Consider the following 25,260-nt stretch of genomic DNA (forward strand, 5'->3'; position numbering starts at 1 on the left):
GGGGTGACGGAGAGGGCCCACACGGGGTGCACGCTGCTTCCAGGTACCCCGGGATCTGGGGGAAAAGGACCCTCCAGGTGCGACCACGGGCTCAGAGAAGCCTCGGTGCCGGGGCGCACTGCAACCCTGAGCGGGGCACGGGTCAGGGGGTGGCAAGGGGACGGCGGCCGGTAGCAGCCGGCCGGGCAGGGCCGCCGGTACTGTGTTCGCTCATGGTGGAGGGAAGGCGAAGAGTTTCGCTCCGCGAAGAGGAGCGGCGCAGACCGCGACCGCTGGGCGACCGGCCCGGCGGCGGAGGCCGGGGCTTCGGGGGCAGGGGCGGGCCGGGCCCCGACCCTCCCCTCCCGCCGCGGCCGGCGGGGGCCGGTCTCTGCTCGGGGAGGGGAGGCGAGGAGGGGGCGGCGGTGATGTGTGTGGCGGCGGGGAGGGGTGAGCCGGGGGCAGAGGCACGCCGCCTGGGGCTGATTGGCCGCCCAGTTTATAAGAGGTGCCCGGCCGGGGCGGCGGGGTTGTTTGCCGAGGCCGGGGAGCTCCGCCGAGCTGCTGGCCGCCCGTGGAGCCGTCCGAGCGGAGCGATGCGGCGCGCCAGCCGAGACTACACCAAGTACTTGCGCGGCTCCGAGGAGCTGGGCAGCGGCGCCGCCCACGAAAGCGCCCCGCCGCCGCCGCCGCCGCCGCTGCCGGCCCACCCGCACCCGCCGCCCGCCTCCCGCTCCCTCCTCGCCGCCCTCGTCCTGCTGGGTCTGGGGCAGGTGGTCTGCAGCGTCGCTCTCTTCCTCTACTTCCGAGCTCAGGTGAGCGGCGCCTCTGCTGGCGCCCGGGGACGGTGCCGCGGTGAGGGTGCGGGGGGTCGGCGCGGCCTCTTCCCGCCTTCGCGGCGGGCAGCCGCGCTGTGAGGGAGCGGCCGGGCAGAGCGGCGGCGACCGCCTCGCACCTTTCAGACGAGGGGAAAGTTCTCGCATCGGTGGGATTGGTTAAAATAAGTTAGAGAGCACCTTTAAGTGGCTCTGAAGTTGGGCCAGATTTGAGAAGGAGTCGGGCCGGAGGGCTTCCAGCGCCCTGCCCGGCCTGTGCTGTCCGCCGGTCGCTGGAGCTGCTCAGCCTGAGGTGTTCTAGGTAACGCTCTGGCCTGTGGGTGCTATTGGGGCGCGGGGTTTCTCGGCGAGGTCGGACGTGAGGGGTCACTGGCTTGGGAAGTAGTGTAATGATTCTTCACCAGAACTCTTGTGGGGCTTTGGTTTTTAATGATCAGCTTTAAGCTCTTCACTGGAGAGGCGTTTGACATGGCTGGGGTCTTTGGCTGCCATAAATGTTTCAGCAAGGGGAGGAATGGCTTTAAAGAAAAAGAGAAGCTACCACACACCACCACTTGAGATCGTTTGTCCTTCAGGGTGCGCAGGGGCACTGCGGAGCGGGGTCTGTGCGTTAGCGGGCATCGGCCGGAGGTGCCGGCTGCATCTCAGGGGCTCGTTTCTGAGGGCGAGTGCGGCCCCTGGCCCGCCAGGCCGCAAGCCTGCCAGGGGCACGACGCTTCAGAAGAGGTAGCAGTGCGTGCAGAAAGGGGCACAGGGAGTTTATCGCTGTGGGGGAGATGAGGTGACGTGCGGTTAGGCTTTCGGAGAGAAGAGGAGCCCGCTTCTTGGAAATGGCTCGGCTGGCTGGCTGGATTCGCTTGCTGCTGTGTCTTACCCTGCACAGCTGAGCCCTCTCAGAGGAAGTGGGGGGCTGCTTGGCTGGTTGCTTCTCCGACCTAGGTGTAAGCTTTCTGCTTGGCTTCTTCGTTGGATGCTAATTACTTCTGTTAATACGGGTCTCACTGCCTTCATGGAAGTGGTACTTCTGTTGTGTGTACTTTTCATTTGAGGTCAGTGGGGAGTGGAAACCTGTTTCTTTCGGTTTACTTTCTAGGTAGATGTGCTTGATCTTGTTGTAGCAGATGGGATTTCTTAACAAAGTGCACTTGAAAACAGATGTTGCACGAATGTATATCCACTGAAACAGATGAATGACTATCAAATACACAATAATGCTGCTGATCATTTATTATGCAGACCAATTTATATTTTCTTAGTGGCAATGGCTTTGTGTTTGCCATTTTTACAAAAATAAAATTGAACAGCAATACAGTACTTATTTAATCATATCCTGTATGCTTCAGAAGAGTGACATTTAATTTCTGGGACTCACTGTGAAGTAGCTTAAAGCTACTTGTTTACTTGACACTGAAATAAATTAATGCCTACTTCAGCTTTGTGGCAGAAAAATGTTTTTCTACTCCAGATCTGCATGAACTTGAAAAGACATCTTTGTCAAACCGTAGCTCATAGAAATGCACAGCTATGTACTGATGAGTACGCTAGAGAGCCATTGCTATCAACACAACTAATCAAAGTATACTTTTTGAAAACCTAGATTTTTCCACTGTCTTTACCTTCTCCTACCCCCCCCCCCCCCAATAAGGACTCTTTCTGTTAGGTTCATGTCAGTCCTTTGCACATGCCTAACAAAGGGTAAAAAGAGCTTTCTTACCATAATGGCTATTTTTCTTCTGCTTCCTTGATTTAAGAAATTACATAGTCTGGGTGTAATTCTGCATTTGGCAGCTTAATTCTCTTTCCAGTTTCTCAATCCTGTAGAGTTGGAGTAATGCTGTTGTATGGAGTCCTTTGTAAACTTGAACTTCTGAAACATCTAAAAGAGACCATGTAGCTAGATGTAGACTTAAGTCATTGCCTGAAAAATTTCTAATGGATAAAATGTCTTCTTTGCCATCACTGAAAAACAGAATAATAAGTATACTTCTGAAGTAAGTACATAATTCACAATAGTAAGATATGGTAATCCGTACTTATTTGTTCACCAATTTCTTCTTGTGAAATAAGATAGATGGAAAAATATAGTAGGTCCTGGAGAAGTTACATTTTACTTAACTGTCTTGCAGATTGTTTTATTTATATGGGACATGATCTGACCTCGTTCTTCTGAAAAGATTGTTGTCAAATTTAATTGTATTAAGCTATCTCAATTTGTCCTTTTCAGTACAAATTTCAGCTATCTGATTTTGTACTTTAATAACAGAATTTAAGTATTGCAGTGTATTTTGTTAAAATAATAAGTTTAATAGTAGAAGCTGTGCATCAGAAGATTTGAATTGTTTGGTTGGTGAATTAACCAAATGTGAATTAGCAAGATTTGATTGTATAGGCTGATACTAAGAGATATTATACGTTTTGCAGGCTCTTTAAAACTCTACCTAAGAGGCTGAGTAAGCCCTGACTCAGTTTTACCATACACATTTTATCTGTATTTGCATAAAATCATTTGGGCTGGATCATGACACAATATGAGCTGAGACAATAGTTGAGGTTTTGGTTTTTCCTTAGTTCTGTTTATTTTGTGGCTTGAGCATTTGGAATTTCACAAGACATGTAACTAAGACTGACACTAGATTTTCACGGGTAAACACATGTTTGTGTCCAAGAAATAATGCAGCACAATGCAAATAAGACAATGAACTGGTATATCTAAAAAGAAAGAAAAAGCTAAGAATTGAATTTTACCAGTATTCTCGTAACAGTGTTCTGAAATGTAAAAACATGAAGGTGTTCTGGCTTTTCTTTTTGGACCATCTTGTGCAATGTACTGAATCCAAGAAATTAAGCACTAACAAAATGTATTGGTCTTAAGTTTATTATGCTTATACTTCATGAGGAATATTTGCTCATGATCAATGAAAATGCCATGAAAATTTAGTTAGATACTCAAAGCAGCCGGAGATCATCACGAAATAGACTCATGCACGACACAGGGTGAGAGAGGAAAGTGTTTTATTTAACTTTCACTGGCAAATGTATAGTCTCCAAAAGCTTTGCTTCCAAATTTTTCTTTCTGGCCTGTTTCGTCAATGTACTTAGATCATAAAAGAGTAGGAATGTGGTTAACACTGACTGAACTGGAGGGCTGTGGAACAAGCTGGAAGTGCTCAAATCCATATGCAGGTGCTAGATATCTAACTCCCATAGTTTAATTCAGAACTCCAAAATTTTTGATTTTTCCTTTTAAAAAAACCCTATGTACAAATGTTAGGTATTCAACCGTACTAAAGAATTCACGCTTGGATAAATAGGGACCTGGAAGTCAGATTTGTGGTGTTTCATGCATCTGCAGAGCTCTGACTTCCATTACACTGTCCTTTTAAACAATCGCCTTTCAGGCTTCATCTAAAGTACTGTCAGCATTCTAGAGCAGTGACTACAGAAAACAGCTTGCCGGGAGTCATTAGCACTTCTTGGAAGCCTGAAAAAATCCCTTCTTGAGGGTTAAGAAAGATAGATCATGGAGTGCAAAATGATATTTGATAGTCTGGAAATTGATTTAAGTTTGAATTAAGTTAAAGTGTAAATGTTAAAACATTTATTGTAAGGAGTAAGTACAGGACATGATACTGTAATGTGCCGTATTTGAGGTAACATTTAACAGGTAAAGGTGGCTGGAATGTATTGTGTCTTTTAAACTCAAACGGAATCTTTTTAACATTGGAAAATCGGTTCTTAATTCTGTACATTCATTTGGTCTCACCTCCCATGCTGGAGTTCATTTTGGCTTCCCTGAGTTAGGTGAAAAGATTCTAGAGATGCAACTAGAATGATGAGAGATGCTGAAATCAAGGGGCACCGAAAGATTTGATTCAAAGGTCAGACACAATGGATATATACGTAATAGTAACATAGGAAAAATAAGCTAGACACTTCCCTCTTTAAATAGGTTAATTCCTCTAGGATATTTATTTGAATGTGTTATAAAGATTCTCCAATATTTTTGGTTGCATCTTGATGTTTCTTCGAGGTATTAAATCTGTAGGACTTCATGCTGTAGGTCTCTGCCTTACAAGTTAGCAAGATGCTTCCTATTGACCATTCCAGTATTTCATTTGGCTTGTTAGAAGTTCTTCTCAAAACATGTCCTTGAAACTTCTTGTGCAGCACTTCTTCCCCACAGTTTCGGTCTCAGCATTTGGTAATGTCTGTTTACAGCCATGGCAGTTCAGTACTTTTCTTTATAAACATGTAAGATGCAGGATTTCTGAGAATGCCTTTTCAGACAAGCAAGCTAATTTCCATGGTTAAATGTGGTGAAGACAAGGTATTCTTTGAAAAAGGTAAGGGCAACCAGGTAGGTTAGCTAGTCCCAAGATTAGAGCTTCACCTTATCAAACACTGAATCTCTAGAGACTTGCAGTTTGTCAGGGTAGGCTTCACAGCTTTAAGTTGCTGAAGCTATTTGTTACAGTGTTTCTATTAAGCCTTCAATCTTTTAACTGTAGGTGCAGAGATGGTGGTTTTCTGTTTTAAGCCTTCAGCAGCTAAACTATAATCCGAGTAAGTGCTTCTGTACAATCTGCTGTTACTGTTCTGGCACAGTGTGGTGTCACACATTTGACTGATTGCTGATGGGTGATAGCTGTAAATCTACGCTACGCATGATTTATCATGCTGGATGCTCAGGCCTTTAAAAATTTCATGATCTTTGTGTGTTAAAACCTAGTTTTCTTGTCTACTTTTGAGAAGATGTGTTTAAATAAATCCAAATCTGGGATAATAGTCTCTCACTAGTAGAATTGCTGATAAAAATGAGTATCTACTGGCAGTTATTTGATGTGGCTTTCTATCTCCTATCTTGCAACATGTGTGGAGGGGAGAAGACCGAGATATCCAGATACTGCTGAAGACCTTAATTCCTTCAGGTCTCTAACAGCCCCAACACAAGGGGCTACATCTGGAATAATGGGTCCCTCAGTACCAGAGGCATATCAACAAACTGGAGGGAGTCCAGCAGAAAGCCACTGTGATAGGTAGGAACCATAGTGTATCAGAAATGGAGAACTGGATTCTTTGAACCTATTGAAGAACAGACTAAGATGAGGGAAGCTAATCACCGTTTTTAGCTAAAGATGGAGCCATGCTCCTCAGAAGTACACAGGAAAAATAAGAGGCACAGTCATACATTGCAGCAAGGAGAACTGTAGCTGGACATCCAACCCAGTGGTTTTACACAATAAAAGTAGTTAAATTGTAAAACAGTTTGCCCAGAGAGGCTTGAAGTCTCTGCTGATGGAGATTCCACAAAGCTTGTCTAGACAAGGCCTTGACCAACCTGACCTAAGTTACAAGTTGACCCTGATTCAAGCAGGGGGCTGGCCTAGAGACCTACCTTCCAACTCGAGTCATTCTGTATTAACTGCCTTTCAATAGGTGTAGGTAAACATTTTGTGTTTCTTTTTTTTTCTGTTCACAGTTGATTTTTTTCGAGTTCTGGATACTAGTGGAACATACTAGGAGAAATGCTTTTAGGGTGCAGTCTTACTGTTGTTAAGACTAGTGCTGCCTTCCTGCTTTTTCATTCCTATGCCTGTCCCTGTACTGGCTCTGATGCTTGTCTGATACCTGGAGTGAGTTAGTTTCAGGGTACTAATCTTTCAGGAAATCAGATCGGCAAAAATTCCTCCCAGGTTATTGATTTAGAAGCTGAGATTGAGAACCAGGATTTAAATTTTGTGGTGGAGAGAACACAAGGGTACTGGTTTAGATCAGCTTAAACAGTTAATGGGGCTGCATTGCATTAACTGACTTCAGGAGTCATTAGCGTAGTTTTAAGTCCTCAATTCATAGAGCTGTAATGGCTATACACGGATTTTCTTTTGGATTCAGCTGTGTCAGCCTATTCTAGGAAGATGTTACTGCCTCAAAGCTGTTCTGTAACTCATCTCTACCCCTCTGCTCAAAGCCACAGCATCTTATCTTCAGGTGAACCTTTTCTGACATGTTTCATTCCGAATCTGCAGGGATAGCCAAGATAGCTAAACCAGGTCACAGGGACAGTGACATTGGTCTGAATGAATCGGGCAAACAGCTCTCATCTGGAGACTTTAGCAGAAGGATGGTGATGGAGGAGGAGGCGTTCAGTGTTGCCATCTGTGCAACAAATGTTTCTCTGCACTGTGTGCCTGTTGGCTGGCTGGTGTAGACCTAACTTCTGTAATCCTAACCTCATGCTTTTAAGTTAACTCAGGGTTTTTTGGGGCTTAGGGGGTTGAATTTATGTTTGTGTGAACAAATGATATGACGTGTTTGATTCACTCTGTATTGTATTCTACAAAACTTGATTTTGATGTTCTGTTTTGTTCAGTGCTATGTTAAAGGAAACTGAACACTGGTCAGGCAATATCCATAATGTCTTGGCATCCCTTCATCGTGATTACAAATCATGTATTGTCTTTTGTAATTTTCAGATAAAATTGTTCCTTTTTCCTTCTACCTTATACAGAAAGGTAGGAAGAAACGTTCTTTGTTAGACCAGCTGATACAATTAGAGAATTTAGACAAGATTTTGAGTGCACAATCACTTCGAGCCTGAAGTAAAAGTGAAATAAATACAAGTTGAGAACAATTGCTGAGAGTCTTAGGCCGCTCTGAAAGATAGTGGTTAATATCTCTTGAGTGTAAAGTATATGGAGTATGGGAAGAGAGGGTGAAATGTCTTAAATGATATTTATGCAACTAAACTCTGCCAAGACACAATCCTAATCCTTGGAATATCCTTCCAATTTATTTAAGTGATAGAATTCAGGAGTATTTCAAACTTACAGTTTAAAAGTATACTTGTTTCAATCACAAAGACTGATTACTAAAAATATCTTGCAGATATTCTAAATTTACCGGTCTGTCCCATGAAGTAGAGCTGTTTTGTGGTACAGTTTTATCATCTTTTTGTCTTTCTGGATTTGTGCTGTCTTTCTTACTGACTACTTCACACAGCACTATCTCTCTCCCATAAAATAGTTTCAGTGATAACTGGCTTCTGTTCTTCTGTTTCTCCCCTTGAAAAAGCTGTGCTAGTTGTTGAACATACTTTCCCCAAGTTCCTCTACTTGACATTTGTGTTTCATCTTTCAAACTATAGTTTTTACAGATAGAATGGCTGTGTATGTTGCCTGCTAAAATAATTGTGATATTGCACTGAATGGTTGAAAAATGGAATTCAGGATTATTGATTTTTACTGTAAGTGTAGGATTTCTCTCTTAACTTTTGAAAGTCACATATCTAGTCTAAGCTAGCAAAGTAGGCATCTCTATCTCACATGCTTCTTGGATGAAATAAACCTCCATGTGGGAAACTTTTTGTCTCTTCATTGTTTGCAATGAAAATAGACAATAAACTTAGCTAGGTGACTTTTAGATGGCTGAAAATTCTCCCTGACTTAAATGCCCTTCATGTCACTTGGACTGACCTTAAAACTGTGTTTGTGCTTATATTCTTGTTCCAGATGGACCCTACTAGAATTTCAAAAGAACATGCACACTGTGTCAGAACACTTTTTGGACATCAAGAAAATACAGATTTGCATGATACATCCTTTGAAAATCAAGAAGTGAAGTTAATGCCAGAATCCTGTAGAAGCATGAAACAGGCTCTCCAAAGAGCTGTGCAGAAGGTAAGTGGCAGACTGACTTTATTTCATGCTCCTGTTGAACTTAGAACAATTTTTCCAACATCTGTATTCGGAGGTGAGTTCTATAGAGTATTTTCTGGTGTTTGAAAAATACCTGAAGTTGCATCCAAGGTCATACTGTGTTTGCTTGTGAACATGATAGCAGTTAACCAATTCTGCATTCAAACACATTTTACTTATTTCTTTTTTAAGAAAGGAAGACTTGAAGTTGCACTGAGAATAATATGATTGCAATTAGTTGATTTGCCCTTCTGGCATTTGGTTGGGCCTGAATGGTAGTTATTTATCCTAATATTTGTATAGGTTTGCCAACAATTTGAATGTTCATAAAAAAGAACAGTTCCACATTTTTTTCAAAGCAGTCTTCCTGACTGTGTTTCTGACAGGATTCTCCCAAATCAAGATCATCAGCAAGCAAATGATTTCCTGAAAGACAGAGGACATAGCATTTGCTCTCATTTGCTCTTGTTTCTTACACTTTCTGCAGCCCAAAATGACGGATAGTATCTCCTTTTTTTTTTTTTTTTTTTTTTTCTCACTTTGCCAGTTCTGTTCTTCCACACTGGCAGAAGAGCTACTTTGCCATAGCACAATAACTGGGCAGTCTTTGCCCAGCAGTTGAGAATGATAGCTTGTTCACAAACACAAATAGCAAAAGTAGTTGGCTAAAGAAGTCAGCCCTAATGAAGAGGCCTAGACAAGCTAGATATATGTCCCAATTACTGCATTTACTGCTTTTGATCTCTTTGCATATTCATGATAGTGTTTACTTTAATTATGGGCTATTTAACAGCTGAATGTCTGCTATGGTATTTGGTTTTCCTAGCTTACCAGGTCCATTACAACTTTACTTCTTCCTATCTGCATAGAACTGTCAGTTTTTCATAAAGGGTACTACATTAGATTTGAGCTGAACTTGCATGCGCTTTACAGAGTGAATTGTGCTTGACTTAATTATGTAGTACTTTAATTGTGCTAATGTAATGTTTGCTATTAACAGAGTATCCTGAGTGACAGATTTTTTTGTGAACAAAACTTAAAAGAAACCTAGGAGTTCATGTCTTGTCCCTTTATCTAGCAACCTCCTTTAAAAATTTAAGGAGCAGAAAAAAACCCAGGTTAACTGTGTGGGATTAGTTCTTTTTACAGAGTCTCACGCTATACCTACTTCTGTTCTGTGTGCTGGTACTACTGCTTGCTCATGCACCTCCCATGACAGAGTAAGGATCTTGTTACAGTAAGTGAATGGGAAGCCCTGCATTCTGGTCATTCGCTGCTGGTTACTCAACAAAGGCATTGGCTTTAATTGAGGCTGCATATCCTGTCATTCTGGATGGAGGTTAAATGCTGCAGTGTCTGTGGCCAAGATAAGTAGTGAGCAGGGATAACTTTTTTGGCTGATGACCATTAGTTTGAGAACAATAAAAATTCCCTTGCCAAAGTGTTCAGACTCTGAATTCCCTTTGAATGCAACAGAATGTATTAAGTAGCTGTGTCAGTGTTCTGGATGCTTCGTCTTCATAGATTGATGACACAGAAAAAAAATAAAAGATAGGAAAATGCTTGCCTGGGGCTACATTTGCATCTTTTTGGTATATGAGAGAAGTGAAGGAAACAGTGTTAAGGCAAAATTATACTTCATCATATTCTGTAAGCTCTGCCTTTCATTGGCTTTGCTACAAGGAAGGACAGAGATGCAGCTGAATCTTCCTTCTAGTTGTGCTAGTCCTTTATGTGTGGGACTGCAGCTAATGTGACTTGAAAGAGGTTTCCTATTGTTTGTGCTTTCTCCAGTTTCCCAGAGGAGAATCTAACCTGTGTGTGCTTTAAGAACTAGTATCCTTATTTGAATTGGCAGCATGTTAAGTAACTAAAATGGAACACTTTAAAATACAGTTTTGTTTTTTTTTTTTTAATATTTTGTCTTTTGCAGTTCAAGCTGTTCAGGAAATGAAAATAGACAATTTGCTTTTGCTCAGGTTTATGGTCTGGTTACATCTTTAGCTCACTGTATTAGTTCTCATCTGTTTTCTTTGCACACCTGTAGCCCTAGTGCTTAAATCTAAAGCAAGGATTGACATTGAGAATGAAAAGTGCTCTTATGAAAACCAGTGTAGCAGGGCTGCAAGGTTGCATCTATAAGCAGGTGTCTCGTGAAAAAATAATAATTAAAGATTTTCTTTTAGTCAAAATCTAATGGTGAATTCCTTAACATATTCTTGGATAAAAGTACTGCTTAGGGAGCAGCTTATGCAGTAGAAAACACATTTTTAATATTGCGTATAAACTTTCAAGCAGACAAATAACATACTTTCCTAGCCTGCCTGTTTGCTTAATTTTTTTTTTTGCATGTAGCCCTAAAAACCTTTTGGCAGTCCAGATGTACTAACCACAGTTCTTATGAAGTCTGTTACAAGCCTGAAGTAGGAAGAACTACAAACACGTCTTGGGTCAATTCATAAGTAACTTTTCTTGGCGATACTCCCAGCTTCTAGCAGCTTGGACTAGTTCAGGCATAAACTAGTCTCTCACATGACAACAGAGTACTTTGCTAGACCTCCAAGGCAGCACTTACAAAGAGATCTATATACTTAGCAGACATTTAAAGTGCATGTAGTTATGGACAAATTCGAGGTTTCACAAGTGATTGCTGTAAGTTGTTAAAATTTCAGTTTCCATCTTACAACCTTACATGCCTTTTTTCTTCTGCAGGCAATAGACTGCTTATTTGGTAGAGGTTGTAGTGCTGATCTCAAACTATATTCTGATGAATATTGGTTCATATACTTTCACTTCCTTCCTGATTAGCATTCTTCAAATTGCTGAATTTCTGGCAAGATAATCAGATACTTCTTCCTGGTATTAGCTGGACTTAAAGCACTTGGGTAGTAAAAGAAATAACTGCATAAAGGAGTTTCAAGATCACAGCTGAAGCAATACATGAGTGTCCAGAGGGGTTCTCTTCAGATTGGTCTCAAAGGGCTACTTAAAGCTGCTCAAAGTAGATACTGATATTATAAAAGACAAAGAAGAGGAAAGACTGTTCACAGATGACATGTTCAAATGTAGCCTTGTGTCTGCATCCTCGACATCGGATATAACTTGAAAAGCAAGAGATGTTTTTGTTTTGAAGCTGCTGAGATGTTAAAACCTGCAGCCTGCCATGGATGAGGAAAGAGCAGTCCCCAACTTCCCACGTACTTAAAGTGTGATTTTTAGCTTTTAAAATGTGAAAGCTTTGCAGCTTCCCAATGGCCTCTTACATTTTTGAAATGGAGGAAGATACATTTCTTGGTTTTGTGACTGGCTACTTGTCTGTAGTTTAAACAGTGTGAAGGAGCATGGAATGTGGGAAGCAGGCCAGCAGAGTTGTCTTGGTGGGCAGTGAGCAAATGACACAAAGGTGTACAAGTGCAGCTTATCATAAGACTAGCGGGATGGTGTGATTTTTGTGTACGGTTTTTCTAAAAATAGCTCAACAGCTTGGTAGCACACATGGTTCTGTGGGTGGCAGTCTTAAGAGAAGTCACTGGTAATATTTTGTCAGCAGTTCTCATGCCATTATAGCAGTATCTTAGTGACAGATTCTGTTGAGTTGTCTCTGCTTTCTTACTGGTAGTGTACATTGTGATTAAGTGTGAGGTGCTTAAAGACATTCAGGTGCTAAAGAATGCAGTTGATACTTTAAAGATTTGGAAAATCCTACTCTTAATTCCTTGCAATAAAGATACCAGGGGGTTTTTATAATCTCACTAACAGGCCATCTTTAAACGTGTGAATATCTTCAGACATCCACTGAAGGATGTGATCCTTAAGTCCTTCAGGGTCAGAAGCAAGTACATGCTAAAATGCTTTTCTAAGGTAGGTTGCGTATCAGCACTTTGGAACTGCAGAAACATGAAGAAAAAAGGCCCAAACAATAGAAACGTTGAACTCTTTATTTTTCAGGAGACGACACACAGCTCCATATCTGTATCCAGGGACTGGTTCATCTATTTCAGCTTCCTTTTGGAAGCCTGGGAAACAACAGAAAAGAATATCAAAATTTTGTGGGACTGGCCAGAATCAAGTAAAGAAATTGACACTAGTCCAGTGTTTGGAGAACTTGGCTGATGGAGGGTTTTTGTTTTCTGGCCACAGGCTAGCCACTTCTAATCCAATGGCAAGCACACAGAGAAGAGTCAATGAACATGAGCCAGTCTCCAGCTCTTCTCAGTGTGTTCGTGTGGGGCTCATGCTTATAATTGCCCTTTTGTTCTAATGACACTTGCATTCCTAATTGTATGGTAGCATAGCTTTAAGAGGTGTATGGGAGAGTGTTCCTGTCAGAGGCATGCTCCTAGGTAACAGGAAAGTAGGCTCAAGGCCATCAGGACAAGGAGAGTTGTAGACCCAAGTCTTCCTGGGTAGCTGTTGTGCTTAGCAAGTGGTGATGTTGCAGATGAACAGCACCACTGACAGTCAGAAAGAAGGCAGCTCAGACTGCAATTCATGACTGCAGAGAAGATGAGCTGAGTCAGGCTGCTAGATCTCAAAAGGTGAGGTAGTGAGATATATAATTATATATATAATATATATTCTAATATTATATATAATACTGCTACTACATAGCTGCTGAAGCTAGAGCCTCTTTGGAAATGCTCAGAAGCAGAAGTCTGTACTCCTAAGAAAAATGTAGGTTAAGAGGAGGGTAGTAATTGGGCAGTTCAGGGCCTTCCAAGGGCTGTGCATTTAGCAGCCATGGGGTTTTTTTTAGTACCAGTTTAGATAATAGGAGATTAAAACGTACATAGGTCTTTTTGATCTGCCCAGTAGGGTCTCCAGGCAATGACATTATCACATCCCCCCAGAAGGAAAGGGTATGAAAGCAGACTCCACTTCTGAGAAGTTTCCAGTAATAATGCAAGAAAACAAAGGCATCTTTCTAGGGAAGGGGTTGAGAGTAGGTGTGATACTGCAATCTCTGAGAGTGTGGTCCACTTCCCAGTCTCTTATACCTTATGTCCTGTTCTCTTCAGAGGCTTTTCTCACTTTGCAGTATCTAGTACTTGCAATTTTTTGTTGTCTTCGTACTTCTGATGAAGTTAAAGAACTTGAGTGTGGCTAGAGGCTGATGCTGGTGTGCAGCTCCTAGAATTGAGCTTCATGTTTGTGCTCCTAGAACTGACATAGAAGCAGGAAGATCAGAGAGGGGAAGTGAATGTAAGTGGGGGAGGTGGACATGAGTTTTACTTCTTTTGAAGTTGCAATTCTTCTGCTTTTCTTCTCATCTCTACGGCAGAAAGCGTCTTAATGATTATCTACAAAATCAGCATATCTCTGCTAAAGTATTATGCTTTGATAGTCATACTACAACTTCCATACTGCTGTGGCTTTTCATTTTGGTTTAACATTTAAACACCTACTGAAAGGGGAAAGTGAGAGTAATAAATGCACTGGCAAAGGCATTGCAGATTTCACTGTGGCTGCAAAATTACATAAAAGCAGGGCCTTGGATGTTTTCAAAGCCAGATTTCAAAGTCTAGATTTGAAATCAATAAAAATCTAGTGATTGGGAGCACAGTGGAGCATTGCTAATCTGGCAAAATCTGAGGGGTATTGAATACACATGGTATTTGAATCAGATGAACAGCAAGATGTGTGACAAAAACAAAGGACCATTATTTGAGATGAGATATGATTTGCTATCTTCAGCAAAATGCTTCCTTTTACTAAACATCCATGGTATAAAGTATTCTGAATGGCAAGTAGAATATTACCCCTGTTTTTCAGAAGAGAGTCATGGGGGAACAGGAGACACAACTGAGGACTGAAATTAATATTACCAAGACTCAATCCAGGCTTGTAACAAGAACAGGCTGCTTAGATTTTTGAGAATTGCTGTTTGTATGGTTTTTTTCAAGAGGAAAACAGATGTGGATTATTAAAGACAAGGCTTTTTGTGGTGCCTGATGTCTGTTACTTGTTCTTGGTTTTGGGTAACATGGGTTTCATTCATGTTAAAATACATCTGCAGTTTTGAAGAATGCATGCTTCCAAACTCTGGCACCCAGTCCATTTGTCCCGGTACAGATGTGAAAGATGGTTAATCCTTCAGTTCCTGCATACCCTGTTAGAAGTGAGCCTTGATTATAAAGCCTTGTAGTCTTGCAATCTTCCCTGTTAGTGGTCAAGTGTGAGGGATGGAGGTTTTCATTTACCTCATCATTTAACTCCTCACAAATGAAATTCAGAGCTTAGACTTCATTAGTTCTTAGTGTGATTACACATAAGTCCCAATGTAAAACTGCCTTTTTTGTTACCTTTTGACCCCAAGTAATTAAATTAGTTCACAAACTCCATTGTTTTATGTGATGTGTTCTTAGCAGTCATTGTTCCATTATACTTAGGGAAATATTTCAAGTGCAGTAAGTAGGAAAGGTTGTAACTGTCCAGTCACCACTACTTCAGTAAGTAGTGCAGTGATCATACACACCATCGTTCCTATCCACCTTTATCAGAAGTTTTGGACAGAGGAAGTAATTTGATTGTGGCAGCTAAACTGTGTGTTCATATTATACATAAATTATATAAATATGAGAATATGTATCCCAGACATCTGAATATACTGTGGGTGGAACCACCTCCACATACACACACACAGAGTGTTCTAATTGTGCAAACTACCTGCAATACACACTGTTACAAAACCAAGACAACATAAGAACAATGGCTGTTTCTCATTTTAGGAAGTCCAGCGTGTCATGGGAAGAGCACCACCAAGACCAGAAAAAGGTAGGTGCTGGTCTATGTATAAGAAATACTTTAGTTCTACTAAACTTGTCTTTTTAAGGTAATGAAACTCTTTTATCTTTAGCTGCAATGGAGGCATTAGGAATGGATCTGTACAAGAGAAACAAACCTGAGAAGCAGCCATTTGCCCATCTCATTATTGATGATAAGAATATTCCATCTGGTAAGTTCAGTTTTAAGTGAATACTTCCAATGCTAGTATAAATGTCTTAAACAGTGATGTATATGAAAATAGTTCAGCAATACTGGCAACAGACTGGGATTTCAGAAATGGCTTTTGATAATGAGAATAGGATGCAATAAAGGATTTCAGAGGCAGCAGGGGTAATGTTACAGGAGGAAGCTTCCCCTTGTCTCACATATCTTATATCAGTCTGTTATGTGCTGAACAGCCTTCACTTCAAATGACCAGTTTTCATGATCAAGCTCTGAGGGCTTGGCCTGCCTCTTTGCGCTGTTTTCAAGTGAGGAATGAAGATACGTGTTGAGTGCTCTCCTCTGAGGTTTTTTATTTTATTTGACTAGTAGGGCCCATCTGGACTTCTTCACTCACACTGGACATCAGCTGTAAGTGTACATACACACAGATGTATGCATACATACACACATAAATACAAGGATATAGCACAAAGATTGGCCAGAATCCAGATCTTGCAGGTTGGAAGATTCCCTTCTATTGACTTGGAAGATTTTTTTTTTCGTCCTGTTGTCAACTCGAGATGTGTTCTTTTCTGTTACAAAATTCAAGAATGTCTTACATCCAACTATTTAACCCTTCACAGCAACACTCCTTTTGTTTGCTGACATGTAATCAGGTCTGTACTGGGTAACACAGCATTTGTCTTCAGAGTGTATCTGTAAGATAAGAATCTTATGTGAATACACAATGCGCATGCATGTCAGGGTGCCCATCAATGTAAGAACTTGCCATAAAGGAAGCACATCTTTCGTTTTGAGGTGTTGAGAATCTAGAACTGCAGTCCCATTGTCATTATTATAACTTGCCTGCTAGTTCCCTGCCCCAGTGGATACATTGCACACTCATAGTATAGGGCTGAATTTATAGAAGGTGTTTCCTTTTGCTAATGGCACGTTGAAAAGGTTTTGTCATAGTCCATTCATTATTATGTTGCAGAGCTGGTATAGACTTTTTCACATCAAGACTCCCAGGGCCTTCCTGATGTTCAGGCATTGCCAAAGCATCTGTCTGCATCCATCTAGTCATGCAGCAGGAAGATCAAAGATGATAGCATTATACTCTGTGCAACAGAGTTTCTGGTCAGTGTGTTGACTTGGATGCAGTATGTTTCTGAGCTGTTGAGCAGGGGCAAAAAAATATTCCTGTGGCTTTTATCTGCCCCAATGATAAGAGGATGGCATTCTTTTATCTTGCCAGAGCTCTTATTCTCTACCCACAGGTATCTTTGGATTGCTTTGGGAATATCCTCACTAGTACAGTATGAGGGAACAAGACATGAGTCTGCCTTGGAACACTCTCCAGAGGAAAGATTAATTCCTACAATTCTAAGATATCTTAGTACTGTTTTCTTTTTTTGCCCTGGGGCACTGTCAGCTGAGATTTTTCCTGCTGTATTTTCAACACAATTATCATCATTGGTGTGGTAGAAGTAAACCAGAGTTTATTCTGAAGCTATTAGACAGAAGATCTCAAGATGAGAGAGTGCATTGATCACCACTGTCTTTTTCCTCTGAAGATGTTGAACTGCATTCTGCAGTGCTGAACTCCTTGTTAATTAAGCTATGTGCATTGCTTTTCTGTTTATATAACCAAAGCAGAGGGGAATCTGTGTTTTCAGCAGCCTGCATAGTAATACCTTGCTCTTGCTCTATTTAAAGACAAAGCATTTCTGTACACAAGGGGTTAGCTCCTTGCCTGGAGGGATAGGATTCTTTCTCCCTTTAAGTGCACTGGCATTACCAATATCTAGAGCTTTATAAGTAGAGAGCTTAAGCAGCTTGTCAGATGGCAGCCAGAACTTCTACAAGCTTTCTTACTAGCTCAGATGCCTCCTGACAAGCTTCTGTTTCAGAATTTTGGCTTTTGACATAGGTCAATAGTAGAAGATATCAGTAAACTTGTCTTAGCATTTTGTCTTTGGAAGGATTCAATTAATTTGTTAATCGCAGAGACAGATCAATTGTATCTACGGAAGTGGAGTGTGTCAGTGTCACACTTGGTGAAATCCACCTTTTCCTATGAGGAATTTATTTGCTATCTACCTGGATGTTGCTGTAAACTATTTTTATCAGGTCTAACAGCTGATAATTTTTACTGTTGCGCATCACTGCATTAACCTTCTAGGGAGTGACATAGCACATCTTTGGGTAATGGCAAGGGAATCATTGCTCTTGCTTGCTCTCTTCACTTTTTTTTTTTTAATAGCACAGGCTGCAGCAACTCTCAGAAATACAGTGCCTGTGACAAGCTGGTTTGTTTCTCCCTGGAGCCGATCAACCCCTTACCAGTGTGATGAGTTGGACATACTCCCTTCTGATCTGGCACCTATGGCTTCTACCTCTTTTGGAAGAGTATTTCCAGGATGTTAATCAGGGGCACAGCTTCTGCAGTCCTTGCAGCATTACAGCAGTGAGGGGCTGCATGGATACCTGGAAACCTGAACTTACTGGTTGAGGCACTTCAGTATCATGCTTGCTGCATGAGGGAGTACCCATGTGGCTGGGTGGCATAGAGGCTAATGACAGGCATAAAGGATGAAGAATTCGTCTGAGGGTCACCGGAAGTTTTTCTCTCCCATCCTATTTCCTCAGACTGCAAATGGCAATTTCTGTTTTCTTCCCCTGATTCCTTACCGTTCATGTCTGAAATCCTTCTAAATTGTTTTATGCCATCCGTGAGTCTGGACAGATCTGTTCTTAGTATTTTAAGGTTCTCTACTGTCATCACTCTGACCCAAAATAAACAATGTCAGGAAAAAAATACCAGTCTTCATTCACTGTCAAAGAGGATTTTAAGTAGTTTGCCACTGAACACCCTTCATGAAAGGGCACTCAGCAGTGTCTGTGAGGGAACATTTTCCTTTTACCAGGTTCACAATAATATCAAGCCCTAAATGAACTTCTGCAGCTGGGGGGAGTGCGAGGGAGGGGGAAAATAACCCTTCCCAGATCTTGGTGTCCCCACCCATCATTTGGCTGCAGAAGCCATAGTGGTTTGGCTTGCTGTGTGTATTTTTTATGTTTGCTTGCTTAGGTTAAAGCTGGATGCTTACTGGTTGGTTTTTACCAGAGCTCACTATAAATGCTACCTAGGTTTTAAATGAAAACAGTGAATTTTGCTTCATAAATTGATGACAGAAATTAGTCACAGTTTAAAGGAGAAAATCACAAACAGAAATAAATATAAATGTTAAATATATCATTTGGGATGTGAATTGATACCTTTAGCTGTCTAAGGAAATGCTGTAGTATTCTGAGCTATTCTGAGTTTGACTCAGCTGCCCTTTGCCTCCAAAACAGTTTTTCAGAGCAAACAGTGCTTTGGTCCTTCCCTCAGGCTTTATACCTGAAAGCTACTAGGATGCAAACAAATCAGCAATACAAGGCTGCTTTCTCCTCTGTTACCCTCCCATCTTCTTTCTTACTAATTTATTGAAACTTCTTTGTATTAGTCTTATTTCATGCTTACAAATGTCCAAGACATTGTTTTGATTCATTTACCAGAAAGACTGTGTATTATCTTGACTTTTTTTATAATGCTTTTACCATGTCTGGAAGGTTATATTACTCATTATCTCTCTGACCTCTTTCTTCTCTGTCAACATGACTTACCTTGTGCTATTTTTTTCATGGCTCCATAATAAATTTTATCCCAGTACTTACTGTACTGCAGTATTTCTGACTGTCTCATGGCTTGCGTTACATTTCTAAGTTTCTGATAGATAGACGGGTGATGTGGCACTTGTACGCTCCAGATTTTTCCTCTGCCTGTGCTTTGGGATGCTGATTGGTTTTATGTCTCCAGACTTGAGTGTCTTACCATGAGAAGTGCTGAGAACCTGTTCTCTCCTTCCATTAAAGGTGGCATGGCATAACTCCTGCCAATGTGTCTTTGTGCTGTGCTGTTGTCTGTGGCATGCCTCTTCTCAAGCTCTGAACTGTGGCAAAATGCCCATTTAATACAATCATAGCTTTATAATTGAGGTTGGAAGAGACATCCGGAAGTTATCTAGGCTAACCCTTTGCTCAAAACAGGGTCATCTTCCACCATCTCTTGGCTTGTACCTCCAGCTGACATGGATGAATGAGCCATATTTCCCTCAAACACAAAGCGGTGTGAACAAACTCCACCTAGAGCACCTCTCAACATCTCAATTCTGACTGTGGCACCTATTTTCTCTCTCATGCTGCCTTCAGCAGAGAATTATGTCTTTCCACTAAGAATTTCTTCAAAATTGCTACTTGATTAAGAATGGCAACTAAAAGTTTACTTGTCAGGTAAATAAAATCTGCCCTAACAATTACCCAGTGTGCCACCAGTCAGTCACAGCATGCCTTTCTGCTCTGTCAAATGTATACATTCCTGTCCTATATCTCTAATGTGGCTCTTCTCTGATCCAAGCAGTGATTTCTTGCCTTTCCTCATCTTGAAAGTAGCTCAACCTCCTTGGGGCAGTATTTCTGGCAGACTTAACACTGTGCACAAGAAATTCTACAAATTCCTCAGCTCTCCCCAGTGCTTCAGATGTGTACTCTGGTACCCCTATCTCAGCGTCTCTTGCAGGTGAAGAGACTTAAGATCTTAGTGTTGCTTCCAATTAACTGATGGTTTTCAGAGGTTTTTTTGAGGCACTGCACAGAAGATGGTTTCTCTGTATCATCTTGTATAATTTCTGCTTGGCTGCACTGGAGCCATAGGGGAGCAACTATTTATGATCTGCCTTTGACAGCCTGTGCTTTGCTCAAGTCTTTGTGGAAGAATGCCAGAAGCTTTTTGTTCTGGACTACTATTCTACTATTAAAGTATTCCTCTCACATGTAAAAGTTGCTTGCCCTTGGCAGTTAGGGAAGACTCATAGCTCTCAAATTCCCTTGTTCCTACTTCCCCTAAGTTCTTTCTGCACAGACAAATCCAAGAGGAATCTCTTTAACTAATCAAATGTACTTGGGGCTTTTTCCCAACATGCTTGTGAGCAGTGGTGGTCCTGGGGTATGCCTTGATACATGCTTGGAGGGGAGGGCACTGGGCCCTGCCATCTGCCATGGAAAGTTTGGTGAGAGTAGATTGGTTTGTTGGGAGAAAAAGGTACTAAATATTCCAGGCAGGCATTTAGATGCACTGGGAGCTGAAGGTGTAAGGTCCTCTGATGCCGGTGTGGACCCCCTGCTGTGGGAGAGAGCAAATGGAGTTTGGTCAGGAGGACAAGCTGGCCAACTCTCATCTGTTGTGTTATGCCCTGTGTATTAGACTGAATAAATGGCAGTGTTTCAGTGGCTTGTGCGTATCGGGAAGGGTCAGGGCCTGTGTGGCTTTCTCAGGACAGTGCTGTTTCCTCTGGGGGGGGCTGCCTGTGGGCCTTGCCTGGGTCTTCTCCTCCCACTATTCTTCCTCTGTTTTTGCAGGCAGAGATTGTGAGTTGAGTGGGTGCTATAATGGGATGGTGGTGAATCTTGGGAGGTGGAAGGGACTGTGGGATGTGTGCCTCAGGGCATGCTCCTCAACAGAAAATACTGTGATAAACCTCTATGTAATACACGTGCTGTAGTAGCAATGCTATTTGGGCTGGTGTTGTAGGCTGCTGCTTAACACTGTGGCACCAAAACCAATCTGAAGTGTCAAATGTGTCCAGCTTTGGCAGGAAGACTCAAATACTTGACCTCTTGCTGGGCCATCTCAGCACAGCCTCAGTAGTAGTATCTAAATGAAATGACATCTGAGTCTTGACCAGTTTGAAACCTCGAGTTTGATACAAAGTGGCCACTCAGTGACAGTACTCAGGAGGTGCCTTTCAGATCAGAGTTCCTGGGGGACATTTGTACCTGTATATGTGAAGTTAGCTTTCAGTGACAGTGCTAAGCTGATGAACTAATCAAAACATCTCCAGTTTCTCAGCTCCTTTTTGCTCTTTTCACAAAGTATTCAAGTCTCCTTAACAGATAAGGGCCAGCTTCCTGTTTACCAGGCCACCATCATGCAGGCAGAGCTGAAAAGACTTACGTGTACCTGTTAGAAGGAATTCAGTAATGCTTGTTTACATACATTGATTCTATTAATCTGTCCTTTCTGGTAGTCACTTCTGGTAACTGTTACACATGTATTTTGCTTCCCACATGCATGGTGTTTTATGGAGAGACAGAATATTATCATAAGTTTTATTTCTAATTTGTGGATCTCCAGCTTAAGACAATTTGAATGGGACTCTTCTCCTCCAAGCATGGCATATCAGCTCATTGTTTGTAGCTTGAAATTTAAGATACTTTAAAGTAAATGAATAAAAATTAAAAAAGCAATAGCTCCAGATTCACATCTGTCTTCTAAAGCTTTTTCTAAGACCTTCTGCTAGACAAAGAATCTGAACTTACCCCCGAATAGATATAATTGCTCAGCTATAAGTATTTGTACAGTTATCAAAGAATTAACATTATGCTGTGGGCCACTATCCTAGATATCTAGGATATGACTAAACTGGATTGTAGAGCCTTATTCTGGTATATGCAAGCACTGAGTTAAGTCTAAACATTAGTTTTGCATAAAAAGGTTTGTTATGTCATAGCACTTCAAGTATTTATCTATCTAACATCTAGGCAATCTATTGTATAGTTTTAAGGTGCACAACTGTACTGACTTTTCCCCGTTTCTTTGGTGTTCCCAAATAAAAACATGTGTACCTTTGTACCACTACAGTCACAAGAACATAAAATACGGGAAGGCTTCATAAGCTTTCTCTTCAGGAATTAGCAGTGGCTTGTTTTCAGATTTTGTTTAGTTATTCCTTGCAAACACTTAAAGGTTAAAGACTAAAAACAAGTTTTGCTTTTTTTTCATTAGTAATTTTTTTCTTTTCAAACTCAAGTATTTGTTACTCAAGTAAAGTTTTAGGTGGAATGCAATTTCTATACAGAGCTTGTTGCATGATTGCTTAGCATGATAGAACTATTGGCCAAGCAAGTGTTTTGTACCATGGTCCAGCAGATGTTCTGGTGGGAGGTCAGACAGTTATAAATAACAAGATAAATATGGCAGTACATGATGAAAAAAGGAAATGTATAAATTCTTATCAGAATTATCTAATACACCCTTTAGCCTATATAACTGTATTTGCTCTTGATTCTAAAAAACTGGGGTTGGTTTCTAAATGTTAAATGCTTATAAATTCTTTTTTTCTCTCTTCAGGAACTCGCAAAGTGAACCTCACATCCTGGCATCATGACAAAGGCCAGGCAAACTTATCAAATATGACATTCAGTGATGGAAAGCTAATTGTTAATCAAGATGGTTTTTACTACCTGTATGCCAACATTTGTTTTAGACATCATGAAACTTCAGGAAACTTGACTAAAAGAGGGCTTCAGCTGATGGTATATATGACTAAGACAAACCTTAAAATAAGGCGCTCTGATGTGTTGATGAAGGGGGGAAGCACCAAATACTGGTCTGGGAATTCAGAATTTCATTTTTATTCTGTAAATGTAGGAGGGTTTTTTAAATTAAAATCTGGTGAAATGATAAGTGTCCAGGTATCAAACCCATTGCTACTGGATTCATCACAAGAAGCAACTTATTTTGGGGCATTTAAAGTAAGGGATTTAGACTGATTCTTTCTTTAGTGTGCTGAAAATTGTTTGAGTTTTTAGTGGTCCAGAAACAACTTGAAGACAGAACTGAAATATTTTGCAACCCAATTGCATCTGTACAAGCCATATATATCTAAAGACACATTTTTTCCCTGTGCTGGCTCCAGCGGGAGTCACACAAATGCATAGAAGGGCAAAAGTACATAGTTCTCCTGATTCAGTCTCATAGCAGTTTTACTCCACTGGCTTGAGTAAAGTCATTATGACTTTTACATCAGTGTAGTTGAAATCAGAGCAATTAGTACTATTGAACTCCTGTTTCCAAGTTCTGCCCTGACTTTTTAACCTCTGCTACTCTTTACTAGTTTTGGCACAAACATAGGGCAGGACAGAATTTGGCTCCCAACTTGCATTTAGGGCTCAGTTTTGCTTGGGGTTGAGTGTTCTGACCCTGAGATTATGAAAGTATGACTAATCCCATTGCATTTAATGTGGCTTTTCACATGCTTAGTTAAGCCTGTTCTTGCTTTGCTGGATTAGAATTGGAGAGCTCAGGCTGTAGCAGAAATGAATTGCAGAACATCTAAAAAGTTCAACTCAAGTTTTTTCCCTGATTAAAAGGGCTATTCCAGAAAGAAAGGTGATCATCTGGCCTTGCAATTCGAAAAGGTTAATTACAGGTCATTTTATTATTGTTGCACAGTTAATTGCAAATATAGATTGCCAAAACACAGTGTGCCTTTAAAATATTACATTGTGCCAGAACCTGCAAAGACATTTTTTTAGACAAAAAGTATGTATTTTTATATTCTGTAATATCTAAAGTTATATTTCAGGTGTAATGTTTTGTGTAAAAAAAAAAAAAATGTAAATTATATTGTCCTATAGTATTTGATACAAAATATTTAAAATCTCTTGCTGTTTGTATATTTAATGTTTTAAACTGTTTTTAATGTACAGACATGTTAAACTGGTGCACTTTTTAATCCCAATGGGAAAAATTGCAGCTAAAAGAGGTTGTTTGCAATTAGCAAATGTAATATATATCTTTGTTCTTTTTAACTTAATAGATTCCTGTTAAACTTGTCAGTATTATTGGGAAGGGGGGAAATCACACCAATGTAATGAATAATTACACCAGAATGCTGGTCACTGGGTGCCTTTCAAACCTGGAGGGTAATTGACATTACAAAGCTGGCGTTACCTAAAGAAAAAGTAAAAAAAAAAACCCCACATAATAAACCACAGAAATATATTAGGGGTATTTATACTTACTGAACAGGCATATTTTCCTACAACAAAATCTGCAAGTGGTAAATTCTGCAATTGAGTAATGACTTACTAGCTTAGTTTCCTGAAAAAGTGAAGCTTATGTCATTGCATTGCCTGTCCTTGTCTCCCCTTCTAGCTTTTAAAGTCTGCACACTTCTTGCCAGATTGGGCAGATGATTGGCAGTGTTAAGAGATATTCTTAGAGGTTTTATGAGAACAGACAGCTGAGAACAACTCAGCCATTATACATGATTTTTTCAGTGGCTGGCCACTGTTCATATTAGCCAACAAATTAATATGGGGGGGACTCCTATCTAGCTGCAACATGTGTTGTTGCTTGTGTAGTTGCTTGGCCAAAAGAGGTAGGTGGATGTAATCTGAGGGTGGGTATGGGGGATGTAGGAGGGACCCTCAGGTACTGCAGGTCATGTTTAGAGCACAGCTAGGCAGGGAACAAACAGCAACTTGTTGGGGAAGGGATGAGGGAGGTTTTAGGAGTGTTTGTTTGTGTGCTCTAAGGATGATGTGGGGAAAACCTGCTCTTTAACGTGGTAAGAATCACAGAAAGTAAGACTCAAATCTGTAGGAATTGAGGCGTCATACAAATCCTCAGGCTTGTTTTTTTGTTTTGGTAAGAAACTGAGTTGAATTCAAGCAATTATTTTATACTGTATAATAAACATTTCTTTTTAATGTTAATATTGTTTTCTTACAAAATATATTTCTAAGAAAAAAAAAATCAAGTTTCTGATTTCTTTATTTTCCTGTGTCCCTGTATTTCTTGTGCAGCTTTAATTTTTTTCAGATTTCAGAATATGCAGCCTGGGTATAAGTCACTCCAGAAAACTGAGACATAAATCAAATATTTTGAATCAATTACAATTAATTTTCTGGAGTTTTGATTTGGCTCCAAA

The 25,260-nt window shown here is 40.8% G+C and overlaps 1 protein-coding gene across 1 annotated transcript; it reads left to right on the forward strand.

Annotated features, from left to right (window-relative positions):
• The first annotated feature begins 566 nt into the window (after window positions 1-566).
• On the forward strand, window positions 567-23,450 carry TNFSF11 (TNF superfamily member 11). The gene is made up of 5 exons (XM_074931331.1): window positions 567-794; window positions 8,324-8,491; window positions 15,238-15,283; window positions 15,366-15,464; window positions 22,674-23,450. The coding sequence occupies exons 1-5, from the start codon at window positions 576-578 to the stop codon at window positions 23,093-23,095; spliced, it is 954 nt and encodes a 317-aa protein (XP_074787432.1). The 5' UTR covers window positions 567-575; the 3' UTR covers window positions 23,096-23,450.
• The last annotated feature ends 1,810 nt before the right edge of the window (window positions 23,451-25,260 follow it).

Source organism: Athene noctua, chromosome 1 (genome assembly GCF_965140245.1).
Source record: "Athene noctua chromosome 1, bAthNoc1.hap1.1, whole genome shotgun sequence".
NCBI classification, from domain to species: Eukaryota; Metazoa; Chordata; class Aves; order Strigiformes; family Strigidae; genus Athene; species Athene noctua.